General features: G+C 47.8%; 5 protein-coding genes across 5 annotated transcripts; 2 read left to right on the plus strand and 3 right to left on the minus strand.

Annotated features, from left to right (window-relative positions):
- Positions 1–12,598: 12,598 nt before the first annotated feature.
- E1B28_010777 (uncharacterized protein) lies at positions 12,599–15,046 on the plus strand (the record flags this gene model as incomplete). Its single annotated transcript, XM_043155755.1, has 4 exons — positions 12,599–13,064; positions 13,121–13,335; positions 13,388–13,670; positions 13,737–15,046. The coding sequence occupies 4 exons, from the start codon at positions 12,599–12,601 to the stop codon at positions 15,044–15,046; spliced, it is 2,274 nt and encodes a 757-aa protein (XP_043005537.1).
- A 1,606-nt stretch (positions 15,047–16,652) lies between these two features.
- E1B28_010778 (uncharacterized protein) lies at positions 16,653–17,473 on the minus strand. Its single transcript, XM_043155756.1, has 3 exons — positions 17,254–17,473; positions 16,972–17,191; positions 16,653–16,912 (listed from the first exon to the last, which is right to left on the minus strand). The coding sequence occupies exons 1-3, from the start codon at positions 17,415–17,417 to the stop codon at positions 16,814–16,816; spliced, it is 483 nt and encodes a 160-aa protein (XP_043005538.1). The 5' UTR covers positions 17,418–17,473; the 3' UTR covers positions 16,653–16,813.
- A 454-nt stretch (positions 17,474–17,927) lies between these two features.
- On the minus strand, positions 17,928–19,506 carry E1B28_010779 (uncharacterized protein; the record flags this gene model as incomplete). The annotated part of the gene is made up of 13 exons (XM_043155757.1): positions 17,928–18,087; positions 18,143–18,168; positions 18,228–18,268; positions 18,331–18,357; positions 18,411–18,458; positions 18,515–18,553; positions 18,609–18,707; positions 18,766–18,897; positions 18,952–18,984; positions 19,046–19,105; positions 19,161–19,313; positions 19,359–19,368; positions 19,432–19,506. 13 exons carry the CDS (start codon positions 19,504–19,506, stop codon positions 17,928–17,930), a joined length of 903 nt encoding a protein of 300 aa, XP_043005539.1.
- A 1,235-nt stretch (positions 19,507–20,741) lies between these two features.
- Positions 20,742–22,187, minus strand: E1B28_010780 (uncharacterized protein; the record flags this gene model as incomplete). The annotated part of the gene is made up of 1 exon (XM_043155758.1): positions 20,742–22,187. The coding sequence occupies one exon, from the start codon at positions 22,185–22,187 to the stop codon at positions 20,742–20,744; it is 1,446 nt and encodes a 481-aa protein (XP_043005540.1).
- A 249-nt stretch (positions 22,188–22,436) lies between these two features.
- E1B28_010781 (uncharacterized protein) lies at positions 22,437–24,404 on the plus strand. The gene has a single exon (XM_043155759.1). It carries the CDS (start codon positions 22,652–22,654, stop codon positions 24,317–24,319), a length of 1,668 nt encoding a protein of 555 aa, XP_043005541.1. The 5' UTR covers positions 22,437–22,651; the 3' UTR covers positions 24,320–24,404.
- The last annotated feature ends 318 nt before the right edge of the window (positions 24,405–24,722 follow it).

Raw genomic sequence — 24,722 nt, forward strand, 5'->3', positions numbered from 1 at the left:
TGAGGAAATCTCCCGACAATGGCATGATGAAGAAGGGATTCATTTCGCAAGACGGGTCCGAGCTTTGGCACACTATTATCAGGTTTTTGAGCAGCTGCCATCAGAGAAGAGAGGAGGATTGCACACCTCACAGACACTATTGTCTGATGAAAATACCTGTAAAGCCTGTCTTGACTGGCTCTCAAGTCAGAAAGTCGGTACAGTGACTCTGAAGACATTTCAGCAAGCTCTTATGAAGGTCATACTTCCTCAGCTCAATATCAGGTGTGAGAAACCTCTGTCAACAAGAACGGCTCACCATTGGATGAAAAAACTCGGTTGGAGGTTGACACACTTGCGGAAAGGGGTTTATATGGATGGCCACGAGCGAGAAGATGTGGTTAAGCACCGTAACAAAATCTTCTTGCCTGTTATGGCAGAATATGAGAGAAAGATGGCACATTGGGAGCTTCCAGATAATGTCCATACCCACATTCCTCCAGTACTCCAGGCAGGCAAGAAGGAAATTATTCCTCAGTTTCACAATGAGTCAACATTCCATATGAATGATTTCAAAACAACGGCTTGGCTTTTACCAGGTCAAATGGTCTTACAGAAGAAGGGCCGAGGGCACTTTGGGCATGTTTCAGAATTCATAAATCAGGAACATGGTCAGCTCATCTGCAAAGATGCAAACGGCAACATCACCCAACAAGCTCGTTGTATCATTTATCCTGGTGCAAACGGAGATGCTTGGTGGGATACAAAGCAGCTCTTGGAACAGATGAAGGAGGCTATCAGTGTCTTCGATGAGGCACATCCGAACTGTACTGCACTCTTTATTTTCGACCAATCTTCTGCCCATGCATCATTAGCTCCTGATGCACTTCGTGCCTTCGAGATGAACAAGTCTGATGGTGGAGGACAGCGTAAACAAAAGGACACCATTATTCCCCACTTGAATCCTGAACCCCAGTTCCGTGGCCAAAAACAAACAATGACACTTCCTGATGGTAAAGCAAAAGGTCTTCAGCGGGTACTCAAGGAGCAGGGGTTTACTGTCAAGGGGATGCGAGCCAAATGTAAACCTGTATGCCCCTCGAGCAACACAGATTGTTGTATGGCAAGGTTGCTCAGTAAGCAGGATGATTTCACTCACCAGATCTCAATGTTAGAAACTCTTATCAAGGAGCTTGGGCACAAATGTATCTTCTTGCCCAAGTTTCACTGTGAATTAAATCCAATTGAAATGGTATGTCACTACATGGTTTTATGGCTGCCAGAATACTAATATAATTGTTACCTTCACAGTACTGGGGTTGGCGTAAGCATCAGTATCGAGAAGATGCCAAGCCAACATTTGCAACTGCAAAGGAAGCCATTTAATGTTATACGGAAGTTTATAAATGGGTGGTTCAGGTTCATGAGTGCATATCGTTATAGGCTTACTGGCAAAGCAGCTGAGTGGGCCGTGCAGAAGCAACGGGGTCACCGAGCAGTCTCGCGGATGGCAATGATGAGTATTGAGGCTGTCCTCAATACAGCCCCATCAACCTGGTAGAGAATAATATACCTGGGGCCGAAGTTGGCCCAAAAAAAATCGTTGAAATTGGTCCAAAAATTGAGACTCAAAAACAGGTCATGGGAAAAACTTCGGAACACCTTTTTTCGACGTATTTCGCTAGTCTGAGTTCAGATCTGTCATTTTTTTGGTCCAGATAATTCAAAATCCCGTGCTAACGGAATTGTCGTGTTTGATTGTCTGCGACTGTAGCCTAATCAGTCCACGTAACGGCCCACGGGACCCCGAAATAGCCGTGAAATCCGGGCCTTGGTAGCGGCCCTACCTTCTCCGAGAACCCCGTATTACGGCTTTTTTTTTTCTCTCCTTGCATCTTGAGTTACTGTCAGTGTAACTCAACTCGAGCCTCCCAGTGATTGTTTGCCGTGTAATGCAGATCCTCCTTTTACCCGATTTTGGTCACATATTCTTGCAGGTACGGAGGGGAAACCTCACCGGCACCTCTTATCTCTTTCGTTGTTGACCACTTTCTCCATCGTTTAGAATTTGCAACATCAGCAAAGATCTGGAAACACTGTAACCGCAATACCACGGGTATCGACAGTTACAATTCAGTACTATGGTTGGGGAGGGTTAGAACAGTCTTATGAGAGTCTTATAACAGTCTTACAATGGTATCAAAATCCAAAGTCACTGGATGAAACTAATAATATTAGTTTTACAAGTTAAATTCCTGTTATAATATAGTTACCGCTAATGACAATCCAATGAAACAATGACAAAATTTGATGCAATAGTGGTGAAACTTGACACTATTGTAGGAGAAGGTTGTTTTCCTCCCAATTGGTAGTAAGGTGCTTAATGGTCAGTGAGGGATACCAGCGAGTTGCGGCTGTTAGATTGGACTGGCAGGCAGACAGCGACATTTTCAGTGATAACTCGGTTGATAAGGCCGGCGTGTCAGTCCAAATTATCTTTCCCACGATCTTTTGCCCTCTACCACCACCGCCTTTTCCACTCGACGCGTCCTCCAAGGCTTGTCCTCCCTCTCCCCTTTGACACTTGGCGACAATAACTATGACGTATCTCATCTTAGCGTGCACAGACCAACCCAGCAACATATATAAGTCCCAGAAACTCGAACTCACCCTCGCCCTTCCTTTCTCCCCTCCATGCACCCCCCTCTCATTCCTCCCTTCCTCTTCTTACCAACACTTTTCCTCGAGCCTGGCCTTATATAGCTCTTCATAACTCATCAATCTTTGGCTCCCAAGACTGGGCATTATTGCTTAATGGAGGAAGCTCATAAGGTGTGTGAATTGTTCTCTTCAATATTCAACAAAACTGAACGACGCCTAGTCATTAATCATTTCTCGCAAGCTTGTACCTTGGAGCACTCAACGCAGTTGACAGTCGTCGTCATCGTCAAGTACCCTGCATATATGCGGCTAATCTGACTACACCGAATGTTCGTAATCCATACCTGTGACCTACAGTGCCAATGAGGTTCATCGTCCTTTACAGCCCACCAGAAGTACCTCTGCCAATCCTAGGACCATGCTCTGCAGTACGTGCCATTGATTAGACCATACCGACATATTCCCACTAATGACAAACAGCAGCTCTATGACGATGTCGCCAACCGCCGCCAGATTATTCATATGGTATGTAACATTCACTAATCTTGCCTACTATTACTTCATATATTGTCAGGTCTTCATGGTGATCGGACAGGAGAGTGCTGGGATGGTACGGATGGTACGTAAGTGTCGTGTTCTACCATTCCGAGTACAGTATTACCAAGAGGTGTTCAATCCGAAAATTTTACATATAAGGTTCCTACGTAGACATAAGGACCCCTGGACCCCCCCCCCCCCCCCCTGCACCTTCCTAATATGGAAATTTTTGATTACCAAATGCCCAGCAAGACCAATTTCCCACATTATATTCCGATATTTGATGTGTCATTCTCACTTTCCCCTCTGCTTTGCTGCCTCTTCGTGACATCTACCATCACAAAAATACTTTTCTATGGGCTTGCCAGCTAGACCACAGCAGCACAGGTGATACTATAAAGAGCAGATAAGATAGACAGCCTTCAAAAGTATTAATAATCCAGATATGATGGAGATAGTACCTTTTTTTCGCCTTTGCTATATGCATGCACGAAGAAAAAAAAAGATTGTTTGTTTCAGTCTGATCAATGAGACTTGATGCAGAAATTTGAGCAAATTTTGATAGCTAAATAAGGAAATTTTTACTGCCACAACTGGGGAAAAGTGCATTTCCTTTTAAAAACAATAATCTGGATCCACACACACTGATTTGAGACAGTATCACATCATTTTGGGGGTGCATGCACCTTTCAAACATAAGGTCCTCCAGGCCCCCCCCCTCCCCCTACCCCATGTCTCGGAATTTGCTGGTGAACACCTCTTGAGTATTACTGATATCTTTCTAAGATGACATTGTTAGTGGTAGCGAGATACTTTTAGGGAACGGTTCAACCAGCCGAGCATATACTAATGTTTTTGTGTATTTAAATTGAATATAATCTTTTTTATTATTCTCTTTCGAGGGTTTCAATTGTATTGTTTTTTTTTGAGGTTGTAGCAACCTCGAGTTGCAACTGTATGATAACAGCCACCTACTCATTCCAGCTATTGATATCAGTCCCACTGGTTTGCGGCTGTTATAACCTTCACAACCAGTTGCCTCCTCCATCTTTCGTTATGAACGCAGATATTCATTGCAAGCCCCACACTTGATTCTAACCTTCCAAACTCGCTACAAGTATCACAACTTGCTACTACTAACCACAACTCGTTGAAAACTCCCTCAGGTGTTACAACAAAATAGACAGTTTGTGACAGTCTTGCAACAGTATCGTGACTGTCTGGTAAGACTATCACAAACCCCCGAGATTAGATAACAATGGGCAGCTTGGGCCTGCCCGTTATACCGGATCGTGAACGCTGTAATGACATTACAGCGTGTCGGGAATTTTGCTGATGGAAGAATTTACTTGATTAGGCAGTAGATTTTGGTCTCGGTTGGAATCTGCCTGGGGTTGCAGGTGCGTGTGCTGTAATCCGTGTTGTTTCCCCGCTGATCCCCTCCACCCTTTCATTTCATTCGACTCACCTGTCAGTCCCACTTATCGGGTCAAATAAGACCGACCATTTCAAGTAATACCCCCCCTAATTAGATATGACAGGAGGGCTCTCCCCTGGCGGGGTTAATTTTTGTTAATAAATAATTTTTTAACGCCTCCATCCGTTAATTTTGAGAGGGCGGGACTGGACAATACGTCACCTAGCCGTCGTCAACGTGTTCGACGTTCCCGATGCATCAAAATGACTCGCCGTCGCTGTCTCTGACAGCGAGCTCGTATCTCCCTCAAATATAAGTCAAAAAATCCCAAAAAAAGCTTGTGTATACTACATAGGATGATAAATGCGAGTCCTCTAGCTGCCCAGTGCAGCCAATCCCTCTATGAGTACAAGATCGTCGTAAGTTTCGGCCACCTCTTCCTCTGCCCTAACGTCTTCCTCGATGCGTTCCTCCTCGTCTTCCTGGTCATTTCCCTCTGCCATCTTAGTGTCTTGTCTCCATGGGCTCAAAGTCCCCACTCCAGCTACAAATGTCGCTGTGCAGCCGTCCTGCTTCAAAATCTTCGAGATCTTCTTGAAGTGGATGTGGTTAAATCGAGTACGCCGGGCTCGGTAGCACTGGATCTGGTACGCAAGGGCTTGATCTGTTTCCTCCCGTTCCTTGGCTAACAGGTAGGCCTCCTCGTCTTGCATCCACGTCACGAGTCGTCGTATTTCAATATCAAGGCGCTCCTTCTCTTCTCGTGCACGTTCAATCTTGTAATGCTGATCCATAAGGTTGCGCGCTGCGGGGGCAGCCCATGTCTCATCTCGAATATCCTTCCTGCCCTCACGAAGTAGGTCGAACTCTGCAAGAAAGGTGTAGTCGACGACAGTCTGGAAGTCGAGTTCCAGCCGGCCTTTCTTGATTGCAGCTCTGTTATAGCGGTCTACGGCGTTCTGGATTGCCTGCGAGCGTGATTTGAGGGCCTTGCCGACGTGTTGACGAAGTTTGTAGCATGTAAACCCAGGAATTGATAGGCAGTAGAACTGTAAGTGGATGTCATATGCACCTTGGCCAGCCTTATTCATTCCCTTTAGCTCAAAAAGCCTCGATACAATGAGGCCTTCCAACCGATCCAACGCCTGTTGGTACTCTATATTGTCAACCAATCTCTCAGCTTCTTTCCACTCATCTGAATCGGGCACCCAACGCTCCCGGATTCCTAGGCGTTTCTCCAACGCTTGAAGTTCTTCTAAGGCTAACCGATGGAGTTCTTGAAGATGTCGACGCTGAGCTTCTCTTGCGTTGGTGCCAGCTGTATTTGTACCGTAGTTCAGAATCGTATCGGGCGTTTCATTCACAAATACATCCCTGGCGAGATTGAGGTCGTCCCTAAGATAAATTGCATATGAGGAAAGTCTACGCTATGATGGAGGGGAAACTTACCGCGCCTTGACAAACCGACGCAGGGCCTTCAGATACTCCATCTGCAGAGTCTCGACTTCCGGCGTTTTGGCCAATCCCTCTAGGTAGTCCTGCTCTTCCTTTCTCCAACCCTCGCACAACATCCTCAGCTCCCCGACATCAGCTTCCTGTTTGCCAACAAAGCTCCTCATGGAGCTGATCCAGGCCGATTCACCTTCCAGAATGTCGAGAGCTTGATAATAGTTGTTGCAGAGGAAGTCGGACAGGTTTTGAAGGGTGTCGAATGCATCGATATATCGACAGAACTCTGAAATCGCCTGACGTCGGTGGAATACGCTTGCGTGCCTAACCGCAGTTGCGAGCGCATTTGACCTGGAAAAGAAACGCTCGCAACCCTCCAGGTCTTCCAAGCCAACCCCTTTCACATACGTCAGAAGATTCTTGAGCTGACAGCGACGGTTATGTGCATGGCCATGGAACAGTCCAACGAGGGTTTTGAGTCCAAGGCGACCCGCTTTCTCTCCTATGGTACTCTTGCTGAGAGTCGACTGAAACTTGCAGCCAATGTCATAAGCACCGCCGAGATTCTTTCCAAGGACATCAAGAAGTCGGTTGACTATAGCGAGGGGATATTTTGCGCTGCCAATGAGTTAGCAAGCATGCGTTAACTTGACGAGACTTAGGAGACTCACAGTTCGCCGCTCCTGACCATATCACAGGCCAAGAGAACAAATCCATGCCTACAAAGTGAAAGGAATACCCCTGTCTCATCGAAAATCCCCCACATTCTTGCCACTGTCTCGTGCCTCATATTCTTCCACCTTTCAGCACATGGGTTTGATCCATCGGCTTCGGCACCCTCATTGCTGGCAGCCAAGGTTTCTTCCAACGCTCCCTTTGACCACACATCCACCTCGTCCCGTGAAAGAAAATAGCCCCCTCCTCCTTCTCGGCTATCGAGTCTCTCTTTTGAAGCCCCCAGCTGGCCTTGCTCACCTGTTTCGCGTCGCGCTATGCATTTGAGTGAGTCGTTTCCATCCATCGTAAAGAGCACCGAGTACTTGAGCTCTTTCTCGTCTTGTAGTTGATACGTGCAGCATGGACAAGCGTTCTTTAGCCGCCATTCAGAGCACCTTCCTAGCTTTTGGTCTATGAAGATGCGGACGTCGGCTAGGATTGAGAAAAAGAGGTCGAAGCAGATTGAAAACTGCTGGGAGAGATATGAACGAAATGGTACGCCGTGAATATCGCAGAGAGCTTTCACGAAGGGCTGGATGTTAAGGTGGGGGCTTTGCATGAACAGCGTTCGATATGCCTCCATGGTGCCGATTGTGACCGCAACAGAGGGTTGAGAGGGTGCACATGGGAGAAGGCCTTGGCGGACAAATGAGGCCAGTACATTTGCGTCTTCAGCTTCGATACAAAACTCGCATGTATATGTACCTGTAGAGTATTAGTTGTCACTGTGTAAGGCCGAAAGTCAAATGTAGCACATACGGAACATGTCGACTACTCGAACAGTTCTCCGTCTGATTTGATCTCCATCTGTAGCTTCCGAGCAGGTTGGACTGACATCGGCCCAATTTCCTCCATCCTTCGCAGCCCACTCCATATACGCTCGAACCGCAGCTGGCATTTGTGCTTGAAAGAGGTCAACGCGCATCTGCACTCGATCTCTTCGTGTCCGGATATCTTTTCTCCTGCGATGTCTCCAGCCACTAGATAGATTAAAGAAAAATATATCGGCAACAGAAAATTATACGTACCTTTGAAGTTCCTCTTCTGCAGCCCGCTCTAATGCTTCCAACTCTCCTCCTGCGTGGCTGATGTTGACTACATCCGCCCCTCGGTATACGCTTTCCAAGTCGTTGATTACGGTTGAAGAAAAGGCATCGCAAGTTGGACCGTGGATGTCGATCCATTCATTGCTATCCTCGTTGTCCTTTTTTGAAGCAACTCGCCTCCTAAGCAGTCTGCGCGATTCTTCCGCCTTTGCCGCTTTCTTCATCTGCTTGAGGTTGAGGATTTCATTTTTAGTCCTGCCAAGAAGGTCATCCAGAGGGCTTAAAGAGGTGAAGCCCCTTACGCCAGAGCTATTCCCAGAAGTTGCGTTTTCACGGCGCCGATGCATTGGAAAAGAGTAGGAAATGAGACGCGTTAGTCACGTGCTGGCGTCGTGTCTTTTGTCTACAACACATCCACTAGTACTTCCTCAACCTCTTCATCACATCCACATCCTCAAAATCAAAGGTGAGCCGTCCCCCTAATTTTTATGCCCCATCTTCTCTCCTCTCCTCGCTTAGTGATAGGCTGGCATTTGAGGATTCAATACTTGGATCCCTTCGCTGGCTGTGCTACGTTAGTTAGGCAGGATTCAATACTTGGATCCCGAAGACTATAGATGAGGCAGTGACTCTTTAACTTTATATCTTATATCTTTGCAATTCTTCACTGCCATTACTTACCTTATCTTCAACAGAATGTCTAGCATCCCAAGCAGCGGCTGGAAACGAATGGTGAGTACCCTGCTTCGCATTTGAATTCCATCGACTTATTAGCCACTCCTCAGCTACAAGGCGGCAAGGAATTCTCACCCATTGTCATTGAAGACCTCGACATACACCCACTATTGGCGGCTGCTTCCAAGAGGGAGGAGGAGATGCTGCAGGATGCGAGTGGGAAGCAGCTTGGTGGAGATGTGCACGATGCCATGGATGAGCTTCCCCCCCTAGAACCCGAATTATCGAACGCAGGTCTCAAGCGCAAGCCGGTCGAAGAGCCCGAGGGGCGAAAGCAGAGCCATACCAACGCAAAGCGTGCTCGCAAACGCCTCAAGCTTAACGACCCCCTGCAGTGGGCATCGGACTATCCCCAACCCTTCACCGATCCGATAAAGCTTCAATTTGAGGCGTGGAATCTCCCTTCAAAGGGAGACGGATTTACAGGGAGGAGCATATCTACTGCGGAGGTGGATGGTGCAAAGAGAGCATACAAGTTGGAAGAATTGAGGAGGCGGGGGTTTCAACTGGTCAGTTGGGACGGAAAGTAAGCGCCATTGCCCTCCATCTCCGCCTTCTGTTCTCAACTTTCGCCCTTAGAGCCCACATACCTATTATTGACTGCCAAGGCCGCATAATCATCACTCTCGTCGGCTCTCTGGATGACCCAACGTTCCTTCAAGATTGTCAAACTTTCCATAGCTTGATACTCGCCAACCGCCAGGTTTTTACCCGCTCAGACGCCTCGCAATTTCGAGGCGACTATCCTGCGCAAGCTTGTGGCATAGCGTATGGAATGGGCCAGCCAGTCCCCATGGAGCTGTCGAACCACAAGTATGGAGATATGATGAAGAAGCTGCTAAGAGAAAAGGTAGCAGTCCGCATCTCGAGCTACCAGAGCGGTGTGTACGCCTCGCTGCCCTTGGAGGCACTTGGAGCCTAACGTGTTTCGGTCTACAGCTTCTTTCGCTCACTGGTCACCAAAGAACTTCGCCCTGTATAAAGAAACCAAGGACTTCATTGAACATCACCCACGTACCAAGGCTGCTCGCTGGAACTTCCCCAATAGCGTTTTTGCCTGCGCAACGGTCAACTTTGGGCCGCGGACTTGCACATACAAGCATCGCGACGTTCAAAATCTCCCACATGGCTGGTGCGCTATAACCTCGATGGGGAACTTTGACCCTCGCAAGGGAGGCCACCTTGTTTTCTGGGATTTGAAACTCATTGTCGAGTTTCCGCCTGGCTCAACAATCCTTCTCCCCTCTGCAACTCTCGTTCACAGCAGTCTTCCGGTTGGTCCAGAGGAGACGCGAACGTCCTACACCCAGTACAGTGCCGGCTCGCTGTTTCGTTGGGTGAAGTATGGGGGACAGAGCATTGGAGAGTTGAAGGCTCACAATCGTGCAGCGTACGATGAACATGAAGCTGGAGTCAAAGCAAAGGCTGGGTTGGCTGGTGTGAATCAGTTTTCTACCTTGGATGAACTTATAGATAGAGGCTTTGTACAATAGAATATATAATTGAATTTGCAAACATATTTTCTATTACCTCTCAATTCATTTTGAAAAACCTTGAAGCCTATCAATAATCAATGTGTGGTATGGCTCTGAATTTTGTTGATATTGGCACTGAGTCTGTGGTTGGGCCATTGAGTTTAACTGTGCGAACTCGAAATTAGCACATGTTAAAGTCACCTAATCATTGGTGCGTTACCTTGAGTCAAATTGTGCCCAACCCAACCCGTACTTTCTCCCTCTCATATTTGTAGCACTTCAAACAGCCTTCGGACACTCAGTAAACTATGCCCCGCAAGAAAAAAATCTCTACACCTCACAAAATTGCTGAACGGAAGCACAGCTGTATCCTTGCGAGAAAGGCATATCTACACGCGTACGTATCTCAATTCTGAAATTTATTGTTTTTATTCACCTTTATCTATTTGATTAATTCACTTTGTTAAACAGAAATCGAGAGATCCTCAGAGTGAAAGCTAGAGAAAGAATGGCAAAGTAAGGTTTAGTTGACAAACTTAGGGTCAGACTCTACCTCTCTAAATACATTCCTCCAAGGCTTCGCACAGAACGATCAGAGAAAGAGAAGAAAAAGGCAAAAGAATGTCAGAAAGAATGGGCACGACAGAGCTATATTCGGTGCGTGGCTCTACTATAAAATTGCGATTTTTTTGTTGACTTCGGCCCCTTCGCACAAGAAACCGCGACAAGATATTGGACAAAGCTGAGAACGCTCGCAAATTGTAAGTAACACATTTTTTTTACGGACTCTACTGTCTAACTGAAGTCCTTTTCACATATACAGCGACTACATCATCAATCGAGGAAAGGACAACCTCGAAGGCTATCCCTCACGCGAAGTCCAGCCACGCAACCTTCTGGCCATGAGAGATGACCCTCAAAAGCAACACCGTTACGAAAGTGCCCATTATCGATGGCAGCGAGGGAAGGGTTTCAGAGGTCGTGAGCAGGAGAATGAGAGAATCGACCAAATTGTAGAGGAGCGGTGGAGATTGGGCTTAGACGAGATTGGATAAGGCAATCATACAGTCATATGCAGTCAGGATTTGGCACAATACAGATTTTGAACCAATTCTCATTTCTTGAAAGCACTTAGCCAGACAATGATTGTTGATAAGTATTGCAGTCTCTACTCTACAGAATTCAGTACTATGGGGTGGCACATAAGCTCCTGAGGTGCTGATTTGCCTCCTCCTCTGTTGCCAGGACATGAATTGAGTCGTCTCTTAGTGAGATGAGGTTTCGACGCCCGATAACTTCCACCAGCTCAGATCTATTTAACACCGACATCAGTTCCAGCGACTCTGCTGATAAGACATGACGCATACCTCCTGCACTTACTAGCCATGGAATTGACAGCAACAACAAACCAGCTATTCTGATATGAGAGTTCTTGGAGAATCTCAACAAGACCCGACGAAAGACATGCTGAATAGGCTCGTTCTGCTTCATCCAATCGTCGGAACCCTTGAACGATGACTCCTGGAGCCGAGTTTGAGAGTATGAAAGCACCCAAGGAATGTTGCGAAGGCTGCCTATATAACACGAGTACATAGTTATATTACGCGAGAAGCTGAAGAACCTTGCTTACCAGCTAGTAACAACCCCGCTATACCGGTCTTTTCCGTTCAAGATCAAGTAGGCCGCTGTTTTCGTTTTCCCAGCTAAAGGGCTTGGCGAGACGGCAGATGTTGCGGGTGACTTGACGCCATGACTTGCCAGAGGTGAGGAATATGATGCCCGATCATAATTTCTAGTCGGCGTTGCTGTGCCAGCTCTAGCAATATGCCAAGCAGCTGGTGGTGGCATTTTGGGACGTTCAGAAGAAGAGACAGGTGGAGGATCTTGTTTTACTGGCGACTGGGCACAAAGAGTTTCGAATTCTTCCACGGTCATATTTGCCACCAGTTCCTCCAAATCATCACTGCCATAGTCAGTTGACAGAGGTTGGGAGGCAGGACCGCCGGCAGTTGCTGTAAAGAACCCACTAGAGCGTTGGGAGTGGCTGTAGTTGCTGGCAAAGCTAGCTTCTGTTGTTCTGGAAGACGCTGCCGAGCTAGCTGGCGTAATCTTGAGCTTGAGGGCTTGCAAGAGTCCATCTAACCTAAACGTAAATCAAGTGCCGAGAAAGAGCAGGAAGATACTCACTGAGAGAGCCCTCTAAGTCTCGTGCTGCCCTCTCCGATCTCTCCACTTGTTTTCTCATTTCATCAAGCGCTGCCCTTGTACGCCCGTTGTTCCAGTGCAGATCTATAAACGTTAGAGTCAAGGCTAAGGAACATAGTGTATAAGTACTTACCAGCAATAGAATTCTGCAGCTGTAGCGCTGCTTTTTCCAACTGGCGTTGATCCATAGCTGCAGTGACTTACCAGATCGAAAGGTTGGTCCTTCAACTGTATTGCAATGGTTTTCTGTGACTGATCTGTAACATTTAGTGTAGGGCCTGGTGAGGACCACCGAGACCACCGACTCACCTTCAGATACATTTTTCTTCAAGCCCTCGGTCCACCTAGCAGTGGTGGTCAGTGATATTGAGACTGTTATGAACGGTGCACTTAACGCGGCGGTCAGTGATGACCCATTGAGTCACAGTGCTTCTCCCGCCGGCAGCCACTCAATTGGCTCCCATAGCAGAAGCGTTGACCTTGACCTCTCGCCACTTCCAGCTACATACACTCAACCAAGTTCTCGAAACACGCCTACAAACTCTCCATTGACAGCCGGGCAACCTCCATCGAAAGGAAAAACTGTAGGACTCAACGAGGCGGAAAAGGCAACGCGTAATGCAGCAAAGGAGTTGAGAGAAAGGAGAGAGGAGAAGTTCGCGTTGGAATTGAAGGCTGCGGTCGGGAGGTTTGAAACGGACTTGCAAGCGATTGCGGAGAAGTACGGAAAGTCTGAGGACAGAGTCCGTCAGCTACTTAACCTCTCCTCCCACTATGGACGACGCAGAACTCCGAGACTCGACAACGCCATTTTACACCACATGAAGAGCAAGTACAATGACGGTAGGTTCACAATATATTACACAAAAGACTGTTCAGCTGATTACGACTCTTTACAGAGCGACCGAAGGGCACAAAGTACTCACCTGAAGAGCTTCGAGAGATGGCGAAAACTGAGCTGTACCTTCAAGACGTCGAAAGCAATGAAGACAAGCAGAGGGAGCTTTTAGATGAAATCATCGACCAACGGCAGTCAAAGGCAGCGGGTGCACGTATTACGGAGCGATCGCAAGCAGCAATGATTAGTGAAGCTCAGAAGCAAACTTCAGACATCGTAAGTGTACATTCCCTTGCGTTACATCTGGCACTAAACCTTACATACACAGATGAGACGTTTGTTTTATAGGATGGATGCGCCATCCTTCGGTCTCGTATCAAAGCCAAACATAATGGAGTACGGCGTTCCAGGATTCTACGCATATGGTGACACTGCCGATTTTATCCAAGAAACATTTGGCATGAACATGTGGAAGCTCACCAGGAAGTTCGAACTTTGGGCAACAAATAATAGCGGCAAGCTTTCATCTCCTCATCGTTGCACTGCTTCTAACGTACATCCTCTACTACAGACTCCAAGAAAGACTTCAATATTGACACCTTGCGAGCGAAGTGCGTCTCGCTCATCACATCTGGGTTGAGTGAGTTATTGTACTGGATATTTTCCGCTCTCGTTAGCTGACGATGTGGCAGAAAACCTTCGAGGCGACAATATGCAGATGAATTGGGTCAATTACGATGCGGCGATTGTCGTGAAGCTTCGCTGCCGTATGGTGGGATGGCCTGAAGGTGTTGACTTCAGCAGCCCATCAGCAATGACCAACCGTGAACACCTTATGCAACTTCTGGATGCCCTGAAGAGCGGAGTATGCTATTGGCATTGTATGAGTACGAAGCAGGTCCACACGCATAAGGATTGGCTGGAGAAGGAGCAGGAGGCTGGACGAAAGGAGCCCAAAAAGAGGGCACCAAGGGCTGACAAGGGTAAAACCCGAGGACAATACAAGCCTCGTAAAGCCGCCAGCTCGGACACCCCCGTCGACAATCTCGCCGAAACCTCACCTTCGTCGACTTCCAATGCCACTGGCATGGATGCCCCCGTCGACAGCTACCCTGAACCCTCGCCTTCGTCGACTTCCAATACCGCTAGCTCGGACGCCCCCATCAGCAATCTCGCCGAAGCCTCACCTTCACCAACCTCGAATGTCTCTAGCATACACTGTATTGACAGCAGCCCATCTCCTGATGTCGCCACCACTCCAGCAGCCACAGCAACGCCTACAGACGCCCATACTTGCCATACTCCCAACAGCCCTGCTAACGCAATCGTTGATTCAAAAACCCCCTCGACGCCTTCAAATGTCTTGTCGCCCTCCACAGATGTCACGGCTATGAAACAGAAGCAAAAAGAGGAGTATGAGCCAGGCAGAAAGAAGAGGCAGAAGAAAAACAGCACCAGCGAGCCTGAATCTTCCCAACCTCGACGCCGTGGACGCCCTCGAAAAAACACTCACCGTGCCAATGCTGAAACACCCCCGTCATCTGAACCAATTGCACCCTTTGTCCCAGCACCTGCTCTGCCACGTATGACCATGGCTCCTATCGAAACATCCCATTTCGCCTTCGCAATGCCCTTCCCAAAACCCCCTCACAATCTCGAAAATCCTTCTCTGCTACTGGTCAACGACGGCAGCTCCATAAAGGCAACAGAGGCTGTGGGTAACATTCTGCAACTGAGCCACCGAGTCCCAGAAGCAAAGGAACCATTTGCCGATGTCTCGCTGGGCTTGGCTGCGAACCACGATCCTACTGACAATGTCGCAAGCATGGACAGGGCCAGCTTCAGCAACAACGGCCAGAATTCCATGTTCACAGAGCAGGAGCTGCAGGACTTGATGGTTTGGAGCATGGGCGAAGGGGAGGTCTACTCAACCAACGCCAACTACACTGAAAGCTCCCTAACCGCCATGCTCTACAGTGAGGAGTAAAGGCTGAACTTGGGGTGTTTGGTAGACAGCAGGGAGGCCAGTGACTGGGGTGTAGGTCATGATACAGTAAACCCAGGCAAGCTGCTACAGTGCTACTTAGATATGTTATAGATGCTTTATCCCGCCAAATATTGCTCCAATTGAAGTATAGAATTGTGTATGATCCTATGGAATATATGCAGGCTTTTTTTTGAGATTTTTTGACTTATATTTGAGAGATATACGAGCTCGCTGTCAGAGACAGCGACGGCGAGTCGTTTTGATGCATCGGGAACGTCGAACACGTTGACGACGGCTAGGTGACGTATTGTCCAGTCCCGCCCTCTCAAAATTAACGGATGGAGGCATTAAAAAATTATTTATTAACAAAAATTAACCCCGCCAGGGGAGAGCCCTCCTGTCATATCTAATTAGGGGGGGTATTACTTGAAATGGTCGGTCTTATTTGACCCGATAAGTGGGACTGACAGGTGATTCGACTGGTCACTGAACTCATTTTATACAAAAAGAATAGATTCAAAACGAAACACCCTACCGTCCATGCAGCTTTTCCGTACTTCCCTCGACTACAGGACGAGACCCCGACTACGCATTGCTCCCTCCCAGATCGCTCAATGCCCCAACAAGTCCGACATACAGAAAAAAAATACGGGTTCCTCGGAGAATGCAGACAAGGCTCCGTTTCTCACAGTCTATCAGGTTCGACTGGACTGAGGTGACTTTCCGCTTTTGCTGCTTTGCAACGGTAAGTTGGGTTGACTTCTCTCACATTGCTCTACTTCCCTCGCTTCCGAAGCCATGGATACTCATTTGCGTAACCGTAACTTTAACTTTTTTCAGGTCGTCTCCTTCCGGTATAACTTATCAGCTACCACCGATAACAGTAGTGAATGATGATAATGCCTGCGAGGTCTGCAGTCAAAACGAGGAGGAGGGATGAAAGAAATTACTCGATCAGTTCGTCAAAAAGCTCACTGCGATGCCCTTACTATCGTTGGCGCCGGGTTGAAAAGCGGGTAGGTATTGGAAAATGGTGATTTTTCCCTTGTCTACTTCCCGTGGCTTATAAAACTCTCGGAATATACTGCTTTGCACTAGATCATATGTGTGTGATAAATTTAGTTGTTTTATTGGGGGATAGGCTATTTGGCAGGCTTTCAAGTGTCAGAAGTGCAAAAAAAAGGTGAAAATAGCCGTCGGATTTAAGCTACACGTCTGGAGCTGCTACAAAAAAGGGAGCGAGAGTTGAGAGAGGTATGAAGAGGTTACCTATCAATTTCCGGAGTCCCTGCTGCTCTTAGTCGTGAGGAGCAAGGGATTCTTCTGGAGGTCGGGTTGAGCGTGACATCGGTAAGACGGGACGGTGTCGCGTCAGTGGCGTGGCCACCCGACATAAGCCAATGCCGAGGGTTTGCCGGATGACGTAGGCGTGACAGATTGTGACATTTTCTTTTCAACACTCCCCTTTCTCGAGACCTTGCAACGGCACGTCAATAAATATGGGAATCCCTCGTGAGGTGGTCATTGTACATGGAATATAGAGACTATATATCTCTTACTACCTTCTGAATAAAGCCGAAGGGCAAACATCAACGGGAACTTACTTTCCGGGAGCAATCTTTCCAAATTTTTCAACACCTACCAAATGATAGTAGTACCGCAAATTCGACCGGAGTATAGTATCAATACATTCATCAATATTCGTTTTATGCTACATGAGTTACGAATGACCAAATTTCCTGAATAACATCCCCGAAACGTTCAAATCTAAGAGATAGTAATCTTCTTGGGTGCTGCCTCCTTGCCAGTCTTGGGGAAGGAGACAATGAGAACGCCATTATCGAGAGATGCCTTTATTTCTTCCTCCTATCGGTATGAAGTCAGCCTGACTGAACCAACCCACGAAAAGGAATTCGTATACTCACATTCACCCCTTGAGGAAGCCTCAAAGTCCTCGAAAACTTTCCAAATCGTCGTTCACGGATGGCATATCCGTCTTTATTATGCTCTTCAGAGACTTTGGTCTCTCCAGACACCGTCAACCGACCATCGTGTATGTCGATCTGGACATCCTCCTTTTTTAGCCCAGGAAGCTCGAAACTGGCGGTGACTGTGTTTTTCTCGGAGTCTTCGTGAAGGTCCATTCTGTGAAATCAGAGTCAGCGGGGAGAAATGAGTATCTAAGATATGGGTAAGCGAGAACATACCTTGGTTTGAGAGACTGAGAAATTGCTTCGGAGTTGCGCCTCTGGACGCTTTGTCCGCCTTCGACAGCTTGAGATGGAGTCGGCGTCGTTCCGGTTCTGGAGAAGAACTCGTCAAAGAAGCGGTCGAAGTTGTAGAATGGTTCGTAGTAGGTGATGGAAGACATTTGAAGGCGAGTCTTTTAGTTATTGAGAGCTTGTTGTCGAGATTGAGATTTCTTTTGAGGTTCAAAAGTCGTCGACGGTCAACCTTTTTATACCTCTAGGGGGTTGCGTATAGAACTTTCTTGAAATATCGTGAGGTCTGGTGTGACGCATCTTGTGAACGCATGAACCGTCATGAACGCTGGTGAAATCGAAGGAAGGTTCTAGATCCACGCACGTGGTCGCGTTTTGATGCGAAGCTACCTGCCCTAAAGCAGGTGTATAATTAGTGCGTTCAACCGTATTGACGGTGATGATACAGAAATATATTCACTGGACGCACGAGACGTTAATTTTGGAAGTAGTTGTGTAACCGTCCCTGATACGGTCTCAGGCATGTTTCCTACAGGGCTCAAATTTTCTCCATTGTCTCAGAACATTACACGGTCGCCGGCCACCTTTCACAAAAAAAAAAAAAGACGATGAACGTTTCAGAACGAGAGGAAGATTGGTTGTAAGTACACAATACACAATTACACGTTCACATGAACTTTGTGCGCAAGGGAAGAAAGTGAGATGTCCGTGCTCATTTCGCTTGATGATAGTGATTGATGAGTAGATTGCCCAAGGGCTACCTGACGGATATGAAGGATTGCGCGGCTGGTAAGGAGGGAGTGTAATACACGCTCAAATCTGTATGATTTTAGGTTAGTGGTACGTGAAGAGCGTAGGTTTGGTTTTAACATACGAAGATAAAAGATGGACGAGGTCGGCCTGGAATGAAGTAAGTTAATCTGCGAGGGTAGGATGAGGCGGGAGGCTAGAGCGCTTACCGGAAGAGTAAGGACGATAATCACATTAATCGTCGAGATTACTGGAGGCAGTCGAAGGTTAGTAAACGAACAAAAAGCTCGCCGTGACGATGAGATGGCTCACAGAATATTAACGCATAATAAACCACACCTAGTTCCGAGGTCAGTTCTAAATTGGCGCGGGCGGAGAAGAAGGCGACTTACCGTCTCGGTATACAGTCTTGACGAGTTCGGATCTTCCTCCCCTCCGATCTGGCAAGGTCATTAAGTGACTTAAACTATTCTTGGATAAGGGCAAAAAGACGCACATGCTGAGATTCCAGGAATAAGAATCATTATCAATGTACCTGATAAACCTTATATTGGCGTCTGGGATTTTCATGTGAAAACTAAATGACTCACCAGTGTCATACACCATCAACAACACCCAGCACAAGTATAGAACGTGGCTTCCACCCGAAATGAAGCATCCGCGAAAATTAGGGAATGGCAGAACGGCGACTAGAAAGAAATCGAATAAGGAGTCTGCGGCGACGTAGGGAAACACTAGAGGACCTACATTCCATGGCGCTCAAGAATTGTGCCAAGAAAACATAACAAGGTACCCAGCAAGCGAGGAAGTATACAACAAGCCCTATAGCCACCGGTGTGCTCCTCTCCCAGACCGCCCAAACACGGAGAGTTAGAAGGACTGCAAAATGAACTTGTGAATGGCAACAAAGTTATAAAACACGACGCAACTTACTTTCAGACAAGACGATCCCGACGACGTAAGACCCTGCATGAACAATCAGATCAAACGCATTGGCTGACATACTGGCATAGTGCGCAGAACATACATGCGGCTATGCTGTAGTCCAAGGTGCAAGTATGAGGGCTCAAGTTGGTTCCAAAGTGATCTATAGAATCATCATTAGAGACCGACTCGGAATGTAAAGAAACCAGCGGACTTACGGTGAAGAGTCACCCCGGCGGTGTCGAAAAATGGGATATAACGTTGAAGGATGTACAAAACAGTCAAATATGACCATTTTCTCTTCCAAACGAGCTCAATCTCGAGGGGGAGATTGATTATCACATCGTAGACGAGGAGCGTAGCGTTAAAGACTGTGTCATGTAAGATTCAGACTAGATAATCCGAGTGACACGAACCATCCACATGCTATGAAAACGCAAGTTAGGACCGTCATGTTACAACAAAAGTCAGTTTTGAGAATAAACTCACAGCGATTATCTGTTGATGACCAAGTGCTTCTACGATCCTTTCAAATGCTGCCTTGGGTGCGGCGGGAGCAGCCATCGGTCCAGACTGTAGAAGGGGAGAGACGGCAGGTGAATCGAGCAGCGTGCCCAGAGTGACGGTTGTCCAGCATAGTAAATACTTATAGTCAATTAAAAATCTCCCATCAACAGGTCCAATAATACCATGGGATGACCGTCCCGCTTTTGAAATGTTCTAAAGCCGAAGTGACAGGTCCATGGGGGAGCCAAGGGGAGCTAGGCACGTCGATGTGACCGTTCGTCAGGTCCTCCGATATCCGACGCAGGAGATATCAAAATTCCAGTCGGTGGTACTATGAAGAGCCCCGAGGAGCCCCGAAGAGACTGGGACCACAGCCGTGGAGGAGGGACCTTGCAAGTTGAACTTGCCTCTTGCGATATTTTGGCAATACTGGATTGATGTCTCACGTGCTCCACCTCGATTCCGAAGCCAAAGCCTAGAATGCCCAGCTACTTGTAGCCCGTAGAGGAACGGTTTTCGTAAATGTAACTTTCAGGTCGCCTTCCTATGATCGAGCGCTACTATTAACCTTCAGCCTTGTTCTTCTTGCAGAGACACTGAGGCGTGAAGCTTGAAGCCTCAGAAGCGGAGAAAAGAGGTTGTAGACTGGCCACTCGCTGGGGCTTCCCGCACTAATCAACAGAAGTAGACTGTGTCCAACACAGACCTAGCACCGGTTGGCATTCGCTGCAGGCCTCCAGGTGCCTGGACGGTTTGCCACCGATCACGATAGTGAATTGATGCCCGCGATGTACTGAAAGTACCATCGTCCGCACCACCCTCCTTACCAGCGCCGTCCGACCTGTGTAGGAGTATGGGCTCGCCTGGTGTTCGACCTGAAGACCAGGAAAAAACGAAGAGAAAGAAGAGATGGGCTGCATAAACAGGCATATCTCCAGATTGACACACGCTTCACATACCCGCGGGTTCCTGTTATTTCACTCGTGGCGTTGTGGGCGTTATAGGCGTTATGATGGGACATGATGAAGACAGCAGAAAAACGTCTGTTCCAGAAGGGAATACATTGACTTGTAGACAACTGCGGGGCCTTGCTCGGCGTACCGTCAAAATCCCCACTAAACCCGGTCAAAGTCCCTGTTCCTCCCCCAAACCTCGTTCCAGACAGCAGTTCATAGTTGGTGTCGCACGTCCGCTCTATCAATCCATGTCAACACCTTTGCCTACGCCCTTCATAATTCGCAGCAGCCGACACAATCCAATACACAAGTTGCGTCTCTGAACGGCTCAGTTTCTTATTGGGGGCCAGGGGCATCCCTCAGGGAGAACTCGAGTCCGATATCCTTCAAGGACTCTAGTCGCTCCACTCCATGTTCTAGGGAGATCTGTTCCTCCAACAACACGCCAGTATTGGGGTCACCTTCACGATAGGAGATGATTTCGAGGGAGCGAAGACCCTTCCACCTGTCTGAAGTCGAGTCCGCTGCATCGGAGCACCTCGAGCGGGCCACCTCATACAACTTGTCGAAATCGATGTCATGTTGGTGAACGCGGAGAATGAGATTTCGTAGTTTTGGTAATAAGGGAGGGGAAGGCGATGGATCCGCAATCCCTTGCGGGAGATCATCATTTATGAGGAGTTCGTCGAGGAATCGGGATGTCCAACTCAAGTTTTTTTGTACTTTATTCTTCGTATTTGATCCCGATCCATATGCTTCGGCAATGTCTAGAGTCTCAAGCCCAGGCACGAGTTCGAGGAGACGCAGCCGTTGCTCGTCGGAAAGATGAACCCGTTTAAGGGACAAGGAGGTGATGGGAGAAGGGTTCCTAGTCAGTTGGTCGAGAAGGGGCGCTATATCTAGACGTCGACGATAACGAGATAGACGGGACGGGGATATTTGGAGTGAGGACAATTTGGGAAATGCAAGCCGTTGGAAAAGGAGTTTATTGCAAGCAGCGGAGGAGTGATGCGAAAGGAGGGTCAGGGTTTCGATATTCGTCGAGATATTGTGCCCAACGACCTCAGCTCCTGAAGCTCCGGTGCTTATGAGCCGGAGTTTGAGAGAATTGAGATTTGAGCATCTAGTCATGAGTCGCAGAAAGGGGATCTGGAGACCTGGATCTACGCAAACGAACGTCTTTTGGATTTGCTGCCAGGGAATGTTCATTTCCAAACAAAGAGAGTCACCGCAAAGGACGATGGTCCGAAGAGCAGGGCAATCTGTGAACACGTCGAGGCTGCCATCTTCGTCGACGTCAAGGTAAAGATGCGAAAGGTCGCCAAGGTTTCCTTTCGCAACCCGAAATTCAGGGTGTCGCAAAAACGAGAGCGAGAAAGATGAAAAGTGGAGCTCGACCCATTGACCAGAGCGACGACAAAGAGCATTCAACACGCGACCTAAATTAGGAGGATATTCATCGTTGTCGCCTCTCGAATAAAATTGAATCGTCAAAGGGGCGCTACGTGCACGAGTCAATATCGTTTCTGTCATTCGACAGATCCTTTCACCCTGCTCTTCGTCCCACAGGCGTTCATCCATCGGACGGTATTCCAATACGAGCCAAGACCAGAGAATCTGCAACGAAAGTACTGTCTCCCTCCATTGAGAGCAAACTGTTGGGAGTGTAGATATGGGATTACTGGATTGTTCGGGACTCCTCAACAAGTCGATTGGTGCTCGGAGGGCTGAAAATATTTGACCAAGGACTTCTGGTGGAAGTCGATTCATCGGGGACGACATAGCTGTGAATTATCCTTGGATAAATGTGGCAGGTTTGTCGGTGAGTTGACTGCAACGGTCGTTATTACGAGCGATGTTGTTTGTATTTCTCGTAAAGATCTGAACTTCTGTTCCACGGATCTAGGTCTATAAACGGGAGTCAAAGAATTCAAGATTTGCAGAATAAAAACAGGAATACTGTACCGTTTGAGGTCTTTCAGGCGTTGTCGCCTGGCGAGTGACAGTGACAGTAGAAGTGTCGATGTCATGCCTTGTCATGCCACACTCATGCGACCACCATCACCATCAACGACAAGAGGCGTTTATGTCCATAGAGCGGAGTCAGCGCCTAACAGGCAACAGCAGCACTCTCGTCGTCTTATACAGCTGCATACCTTCACTGTAATAGGTGTCGCCTGTCAAATTGGCAAGACCGAGCCTTGGACGATGTGTTTATCACGTCATTTCAGAAATCTGGCTCGCAAATGCTTCCATACTCACCTTTTCCCCAATATTTTGACACGAATCATCCACCCTCTATCCAAGATATCCATCACATAAAAGACATCCTTCTTGACCCACTCGGAAATTTGCGAAAGCTCGATGTAGAAATCGCACGATTGCAGGCTCAACGCGAAGTGCTGTACACTTTTATCAACAATCATCCTACCATTCTCTCTCCTTCCCGAAGGGTTCCTCCAGACATTTGGCGCTTGGTATTTTCTTGTTGCTTGCCAGGTTCCGATTTCCCAGTACGTACGATAACGGAGGCACCACTGTCGCTCACGAGGATCTGTCGCTCATGGCGGGAAATAGCCTTGACGACACCGGGTCTCTGGAATGCGATCCACATAAACATCGCCAAGGAAAGCCCAGTACTTTACGATGAGTGGTATACGAGGATGCGAGCGAGAATAGATGGTGTAAAGAGGTGGTTGGAAAACTCTGGGTCACTGCCGCTCAGAATTTCCTTGTCTGTTGGCGAGGAGTACAAGTCAGCCCGGGGGAGCACCTACGTTGGGGCAACGCCGCCCCCGCGCCATCCTAACATGACTACAGAAGCACTTGCAGCAGACCTTGCAGCACTCCTCCTGCCGTATTCCTCACGGTGGCAGACACTGTCACTCAATGATATTCCCTTTTCCGTTCTCGAGACGCTACTAGGAGATGGTGTGGACGTATTGGTTCTACAACAAATCTCTTTCCGACCAGGATTACCGGACGAAAGCACGCTAGTTTCACGACTTCTCGCACGTGGTAACTGTTCCAGCCTTCGTATTGAAGGTCACATCCCCCGTGGTTTGATGCAACCCGCATCCTTCTGGGCTCGTTTGACTCAACTCGAGCTTTCCGCTTACATGCCAACGTCTCGCGATCACTTCCTATTAACACTTGCAGAGCTATGCCCCTCATTGACCGCCTGTACTTTACGATTATTCGGATTATCCGGATTTTCACCCGTTCATCCCCTGACAAAAGCCTGCGAGTGGAAACATCTCCGTAAACTAGACGTGACTTTTCTCGATCTGGTAAATACGACTCTCATTTCCGGCGTTCTCAAGGTCATCAACGCTCCTCTTCTCACCGAATTTTGCATAGCATGCGATTTCTCACTTGTTGGCCCGGGCCAGGCAACTGAGAGCCCAATCCACGAATTTCTCCTCAGGAGCGGATGCGAGGAAACCCTTACTCATCTAACGGTGGATTTGCCTAGACAGCAGGAGATGCTAGTACAAATTCTAGCGGTACTACCGTCTCTGAAGTTCCTAAGAATAGGAAGGCTCAATCGCTGTGAACGTGGAATATTTTCACTCGTCAATGAACATCTTATCCAGGCATTGACTTGCATCTCCATCTGCCCTCGCCTAGAAGAGCTCGAGCTGCCGAATTGTTCTCCAAATCACGTTGACGCTCTTCTCACCATCCCCAACAACCGGAATTTGAAAACGTTTATGGTCGATTTTGGTGAACAGCCAGAGTGGGTAGACGTCCTCCTGAACTCCGGCAATGCCACCAAGTCTCTTGATGCATTAAGATCGAAGGGTATGAGGGTTGGTTGGCATTGGCACGCGTTAAAATGCAACCTATATACTGGACTACTTTCTCGACCTCAGCCTGATAATGTTGCGGGTCTTCTCTTCCCCCCAGTTTAGTTTCCTCTTTTTGTGGGATTCTATCGATAGATGGTTTGAAAGTGTGTAGTCAGTTCCGTTAATATCTGAGACTGACATGGTTCGCTTTGCGGAGTCTGAAGGCGGCTCAGTGGGACAAAGTCCGAGATGAGAACGACCTTCCTGATATGGTACAGTTGATTGATGATTCAACATGCTACTTACTTCCACTGTGACTTCATTCTGGATATTGAGCCTTCTTCGCCTCTGAAACAGACCTCTCATACTTACTTCACAGCTCCGCCTCCCGCTTTGGACTCAGAGCCCTGTTTTCAACTTTCAATTTACATTCGGACAACGTTCGGTCTTATGGCTCATCGTTTCTTCACTGCCAGAACTGAAGATAAATAAATATCCCTTTCACCTTCGCGTGTTCATCATGAAA

Source organism: Marasmius oreades, chromosome 7 (genome assembly GCF_018924745.1).
Source record: "Marasmius oreades isolate 03SP1 chromosome 7, whole genome shotgun sequence".
Classification (NCBI taxonomy): domain Eukaryota; kingdom Fungi; phylum Basidiomycota; class Agaricomycetes; order Agaricales; family Marasmiaceae; genus Marasmius; species Marasmius oreades.